This window comes from Benincasa hispida, chromosome 4 (assembly GCF_009727055.1).
Source record: "Benincasa hispida cultivar B227 chromosome 4, ASM972705v1, whole genome shotgun sequence".
In the NCBI taxonomy this organism is placed as follows: domain Eukaryota; kingdom Viridiplantae; phylum Streptophyta; class Magnoliopsida; order Cucurbitales; family Cucurbitaceae; genus Benincasa; species Benincasa hispida.
In genome coordinates, this window is record NC_052352.1 from 21,855,692 (window position 1) to 21,863,164 (window position 7,473).

The following is a 7,473-nucleotide window of genomic DNA, read 5'->3' on the forward strand; positions in this document are numbered from 1 at the left end:
ATAGTCTTTTACAATGTTTAGTGTAAGGAAGTTGTAACTATTGGAAGAGAACAAAATAAGATTTTATGAAACTGTTGTAGACTATAGTGCATGATCTAACGTTAGATTATGCATGATTTTTCATACCTATGATTTAAATCACATTCATATACGGAACTATACACTACTTTGACTAAATGGAAGACAAAACATAAAATTTTTCAAAGAAAACAAAATCTAAGGACAAAATAGGAATGCAAAGATTCTTCTCTATATTATAGATTTACTTATTCCATTCAAGTAGAACTAATTGAATAAAGACATCGATTATCATTCTTAGGTTAATGGTTTGATCTCTCGTCTTAGAATCGTTGAACTTAAAAAATGATAAAAACACAACATTCTTGAATTTTCCTAAAAGCTACCTTCCAGGATATTATTGTATGTAGGAATACAAAGTCATTAATACTTTTTACAAAGTTAAATGTTCGATCCCATTCTATAATAATATTTTGAATTCAACAATATATATGATGAAAGATTCGAATCTTCTAGTTTTTGTCGAAGACACAAACCTTAAAACATTTTATAATACTACTAATTAAATTAAATACTTTAAAAGAATTTAATGGCGAAATAGACACGTATTAGAAGTTGAAATCTTTAAAATACTTAATCATAAAATAAAATTCTCAAAAATAAGGTTCTATAAATTGAGTTGTCCCTTGGATATCCCATTTCTTCATAAGCATTTATCCATATGGCATCAAAAGTTGAAGTGCAAAAGCCATCAATGGAGGGTCTCCAACGAACCATATCCGACATCTCCTCGGAGCTGACTAAAGAAGGTCTTGCAGTTGTCGGAAACCTGCCGCTGCCGACCATCTCCGAGGTGGAGGCCGCCGCTTGCGAGTGTTGCGGCCTCTCTGAGGACTGCACGGCGGAGTACATCGGTCATGTCCGAGACAAGTTCATGGGAAAGCTTATTTGCGGCCTCTGCGCCGAGGCCGTAAACGAGGAGATGGAAAAGGTTAAATTTTTTCTTCTTTAGAGTTCCATGATCTTAGAAATTCGAATATCTGACTTAAAGTCGTAAAAAGAAAACATCATAAGTTCCAAACACGAAATATTTTAGTTAAAAAAAAAAAAATTTGTGATGTCATATATCTATTTTGAGCTTCTTAAATTTGATATCATCTTCAATTATTAGTTATTATATATCAAATTATTTAGGTTTCATTTAAGGTTGGTTAGTGTCTAGTAAAACAAAACTGATGGAACATTAATTTAAACAAAATCACTTTTATAATTACTTTGGTTGAGCCAATCTATGCATATATAACTCAATTGATTAAGATACTATATTCTCAACAAAAAATATCAAATGTTTGAGGCCTCATCTCACATATTAAGATTCCTTTTGATAATCATAAGGTCTTTTTTTCCCTCAAATATTAAGCATATAGCACTATTTCAACTTATGAGTGTCTTTGCGATGTTATCATACTTCTTACAAATATTATCAAAATCTATTCAAGTTCTAAAGATATGATGTATATAGAGAGAGAGTTTTTAAAAAGTAATTTTAAATTTTCAAAAACGACGAAAACTATTGTAAAATTTTTAAAAACAGAATAAAAAACGAAATCACTAAATATCAAACGAGACTTAATTAAGCTTTTATTCTATGTTTAATTTAGCTTGTGTATATATATTTGTGAAAGCACGACATATTGCAATATTTACGATAATTTCAAACTAAGCCTAATTGGTATAAGTTGTAATAGAAGAGTTGGACAAGAGAGGAGGCATTGAAGGAGCACATGAACGCTTGTGCAAAGTTCAATAAGATCGGAAGGGCATATCCGGTGCTATATCAAGCGGAAGCCATTAAACAGATTCTCAAGAAAACCTCCAAGTCCGCCGTCTCCGCCCACCGAAACGGCAGGATTGGCCGGACCTCCAGTTGCATTCCGGCCATCACCAGAGACGTCTGTGATAATCCAACCATGGTCAAATGATAGACTTAATTATATTTATAATACCAAAATATGTATATTGCTTTGTTACCTGTTTGGAGAAACTCTTTATTAATTAATCATCCTGTCTTTAAATCATTCCCTTACTTTTTTTTTCTTTTTTGGGGTATGTGTGTAATATATATGTGTAATTAGTTGTAAGATGAATAAAAAATTTTAGATATATTAATCACTGGTTATTTAGGTTAAAAGTTAGGGTGTTAGTGAACTCGACAACTCGAAAAAATTTGACTAGTTCAACTTGAATTACTAGAGTTGGATTAGGTTAGAATAGCTTTTCAATTGGATTCGTTTGTGTATTTTCAGCAATCGACTAGTTTGGTTCGGTGTTTGAATTTAAGGAAAAAAGTCATCGATTCAACTCAAACTGATAATTGGTTTAGGATTTCATTATCGTAAATTGTTCACTCGCTTATTTGTTAGACTAATCAACCTTATCGCTGTTTAAACGAAGTTCTACTTTTGACCAATGTTCTTTTTTTACATTTGTTGTCCACCACTATACTCTTCTCTCTCAGCCAAACAATCATTTTTTACCATTGAAGGTACACATTGACCGAAAAAGGAAAAGAAAGATTGACCGATGACTCCAAGAGATATATGAGTTGGGTTTCTTTTTTGAATAAGGTTATCAGTTTGGAGAATCAATCAACCTGTCGATTAAAAATTCACACCTAAATCTAATTTCTATATACCTATATTAAAGTATGAAATTGTAGTGTTGAGTCCATTTTTATTTTTATTTTAACTTTTATCGTATCTCTATCCATTTGTCATGGAATATTAAAAGGAAGAAAATGTTGGATTGTACACTTGGAAAAGCCAAAGTGGTACAAATTTCGTGTCATAAAAAGCAAAAAATAAATTGAATTAAGAAAAAAAAATCAGGCCCATAGGCCGAATACAGGGCAATTTCGTGAATATGGACTCAAATATTTCTGGCCCATATCAAAGTTGGGTCTATAGAATCAGGCCCACGCTATAATTATTTCCCCATATCACTGCTTACAAGTTACACGTATCATTTGTCCTCTTTTTTTTTCTTTTTTTTTTCTTTTTTTCCTTTTTACATAATTAAAAGATCACTAGTGTAAGTATAAACCGAATTAATTAAAATAATTTTAAATCATTAATCAAATTTGAAAACTTTTACAAAATAATGCATACTAATCAAAGTCGTGTGCTTATTATAATGTGGTAAATATAGTAATCTTGCGAATTTAAACGAACTTCACCATAATCCATGGGTTTTAAATAAAAAAAGAAAAAGTATGAGAAAAAAAAAATAATTATATGACAATCCAAACCATCAATATAGAAGTCTATAATGTAGGGGTGGTTTGCGTAGGTTTTGGTCAACTTGAATAGAGTGAACAACCTAACTTGATCAAATGTAAGTGCAAAAATTTGAAATTCCGAACCTTAAATAAAATTATTAAAATTTGATTTTCAAACCAAGTTAATTTGACTCTTATTTATAAGGGAAAATATTGAATTCCTCAGCAAAAGTGCATGAACGCATGTTCTTTTGAAATTCGTTTTGAAAATTCATGAATAACAGAGAAAAAAACTCAATAAACTGGGCAAACATAAAACTTATATAAGCTTGCTTTTAAGGGGGAAGAGAGGAAGAAGAGAAACTAATCCTTGAAGACAATCTTCAATACTTTCCTCTCCCTGTCACAAACACCTTGTTCCACAAGCAATTCCCTCAAATTCAACATACAAGAACATCACCACCAGTTCTTCCTTGCTATTCTCTCAAATAGGAATCGAAGAGTTGTGGGCTCTTCAATTTTGGTAAGGAAAAAATAATTGAGTGATTACTTGAGAGAAAATTTCAAGAATTTTTCATCTTCTTCCATCAATTTCACACAAACACTCCTTCGAGGAATTGAAGGCGAGAGGGGAGGGAAGATGACTCCTTTCAATCTCATGTTAACTCCCTTCATAACTACATCGGGAGTCCATTTTTATATTTAATTTAATACTAAGTTAAAACTTATTTAATTTAATTTGATTTAATAAATATTGTATAACCCAATTAATTAATTTCAACTAATTAAATATCATCTATTGATTTAATGTCACATTTGAATCATATTCAAATCCATTTCCTCTCATATATTATAGTTCTAATATGAATCTCATACACATTAAATTTAACCTATAGTTTTAATATGAATTTCATCCATATTATTTAATACTTGAGTCTAATTCAAATACCTTATTCTCTCATACAACCTATAGTTTTAGTATGCATCATATTCATATTAATTTTAACTTGTAGTTTTATATTCATATAAATAATATTTGAATCATATTCAAATATTTATTTCTCTCATATATAGTATTAATTATAAATCATATTTATAATTAATTATATATTAAAATGTATCTATATATATTATATTAATTGTATCTTATACAATTAATTCCTTTATTTAATTTGAACAATTAAAATTAATTAATTCTTATTTTATCCTTAGTAAGCTAACAAGGGGACTGATTGGACCTACAAATTAGAAGCTCCAATGATTCGAGATTAATTAATTAAACATTTTAATTAAATTAATCAACATTCATTAAGTGTGGGTCACTCCATTAAAGACTCATAGCACTCTTCGTACTGTAGATATATTTATTGTCCATAAATATAACCAACCAACAGTTAGTTGAACCTTCACGAATTTCTCACAACTATAACTGGGTCAAATTACCATTTTAACCTTGTAGTTACATCTAACTTCTTAAGTACTACTGATCCCTCTAATGAACAAACAGTTTATAGTCTAACTATAACTGACCCCTCTCGAGCTAGTGAAGAGGTGATGCCTCATTGTTTAAGACCCAGAATCAGTTACTAAGGGAGCAATTTATCTATTTACCTTAAAGATAAGAATGAGGAATTCCATTTTGTGTAGCTGTGTTCCCAACTCCCTACTCGGACAATTGAGTCGGCTATTTTGGTCACTCTCACCCATACAGATCAAATGATCACTCTCATAGGCAGAAATTCACTACTCACTGAGGATTCAGGTCGAGTCATCTATGGTCATCCTAGTGAAATGTAAGTTTCTTCAAGTAATGGTATTATAAAGGGAGATTAACTATTTCATAGTCTGGTCTTATACAAACTCTTTATATAGAATACCTCCACGTCATGTCTCCACTTGAACGATTAGGATAAGATCATTTGTAACATTTTGCAACTATTGTAAAAATTACAAAGTGGGTTATATTCGTAGAGTCGCCAAGATAAGGTACTCAGTCTTATCAGACCATTTAGGTTATCACTTAAACATGATCCACTTGTATGTCAATCACACACATGTTTAAGTTACATAAAATAACCTTAGATCTTTCTTTAATGGATTATTACATACACAAAATAATCAACCAGTGTTTCAATTAATATATAATTACGAGGCTTTATGACATACACCCTAACAATCTTCCACTTGCACTAAAGCCAATGAAACATAAGCTAGTGAGACATATATCTTAGGGCATACTCTATACCCAACATGCTCTCCCACTTGTCCTAGCACACTAGAGACATGTCTTGTAATCCTAGCATGTCTTGTAGTCCTAGACATTCTAAGAAATCCTATCACACTTTAGCCTAGAGAATCCTTTTATATAATTCAAACTGTTATGTCAACAAAAACCATATAGTCACCCTCATGATGTTTCTCTCATTTGTTCTATTCCTACAACTTTGTGTTTACTACTATCCTCAAACGTAGTTCTTATACCACATTATCTTATAAAGTAGATAGACTAATTCATATTTGAAACAACGTTCAAGTATTTAAGGATATATTAAGACTATGCAAATAATTGCTTCATAAGCAATATTATTGCCCTATAGTATAAATTACACCACCTAGGATAAAACATATATTTCTCTAAATCCAGTATGAAACAGTGTATCTTGTAAAAATATCAAATCTTAAACTTTATACACCAACATTTCATTATACATAAATTTTAATTTTTCAATTTCAATGGTCATACCATCGACTTCACTGATTTGACTAACCAATTGTATATTAAATGTTAATGAAGTCTCATGTAAAATTTACATCCTCTCAATACTTGAGGTATCTTAAGAAACTTTTTCCTTAGACATATCAACTTCATTGTAGAATGGTATATTACCATTCCATCTGAAGCTATTACATCGAACATTAAACAACTAATTTGTAAATGTAACATGCATAAGACAAATTTAACATCACTAAACATCTTTATGTGGACTTTTAATATACAAAAAGGCTTCAAATCAATTATTTGAAGTTGGTTAAAAACTCAAACTTTCATATTGGTATCTACATCATTCATAATGGGAAAATATCAGTATAAAATAGATAAATTTCCATTTTTCATTTTCTTGTTTGTACAAGAACATTGTCATTGTTCGAAGTCATGGATTACAATACTGCATCAAAGCTTATTCTTAAAGATCCTAATTGTAAAATTCACTTCAAATGTACATCACAATTTTGCAAATCTTTTGCAATTTTAATCTCTGAAAAAAATGTGCTCAAATTTGTGTAGATGCATTGGATTTATTTTCATGAAAGAAGTTATTCATTTTTACATCTCATATGCAACAATTAATCAGATAATGCATAAAGACTATTATAGAAATTTGACTCACTGTCTATTTTCATCCAACGGTTCCAACGTTGGTTTTCACCTAATGTCAAGAGCCTTACTTTGAATATCTCTATCTCCAAGTTCAACATTTTCAAGTTTTCCTTCTGTAAATCCATTCATATCATTTGGAGTTGACCCCATCAATAAAAATCTGCAAGAACTGACTAAGATTAAGTACTCTATTTATCTCAAATTTTATGACTTTGACATAATTTCCTTTTATCAACTTCTTTTAATTCTTATCATATGTTATGACAACTTTCACTTCCAATGAGCCATAGCAAAGGTTGAGTCATCTTATAACTCTCCCATTATTTTAAGGTTTACAAGTTTTCATCCTGTCATCTAATATAACAATATAGACTTGAAGTAAGCTTTTATAAAGGTTGAGTTATCTCATAATTTTCCCACTACGACAAACACATATTTGGTTGACAATTAGAAATTTATTTTCAAATGAAAATAAATGGTTAACAATATTTGCTAACTATTAAACCGTTTTACTTGGAATTAAATTCATCAACATAATTTGACCCTATTGCAAGTCTGCAACCTTTCATTTTGACTTTTCAAATGAAATCAATATTCGTCACACAAATGCATCATTTTAGTTTGGACTGTCCAAAAGATCATTTACAAACTCCTCAAGGACTACCTATATTTAGGTGTATTTTCGAACATTTATTTCGTCAAAGATTCATTTTAACACAAGTTTCACAACTTACCCTAATACTAAAATGTTGTAAACCAGTTTTACAACAATTTCATAATCCAAAATCATTTCTCAAAT

General features: G+C 30.1%; 1 protein-coding gene across 2 annotated transcripts; it reads left to right on the plus strand.

The window, feature by feature from the left end:
• Positions 1-707: 707 nt before the first annotated feature.
• LOC120076007 lies at positions 708-2,187 on the plus strand. 2 transcript variants are annotated; one of them, XM_039029782.1, is made up of 2 exons: positions 708-1,009; positions 1,770-2,187. In XM_039029782.1, the coding sequence occupies exons 1-2, from the start codon at positions 740-742 to the stop codon at positions 1,998-2,000; spliced, it is 501 nt and encodes a 166-aa protein (XP_038885710.1). In that variant the 5' UTR covers positions 708-739; the 3' UTR covers positions 2,001-2,187. The 2 variants fall into 2 exon arrangements, with proteins under 2 accessions (XP_038885710.1, XP_038885709.1); XM_039029781.1 differs by having other exon boundaries at positions 715-1,009; positions 1,767-2,187.
• Positions 2,188-7,473: the final 5,286 nt, after the last annotated feature.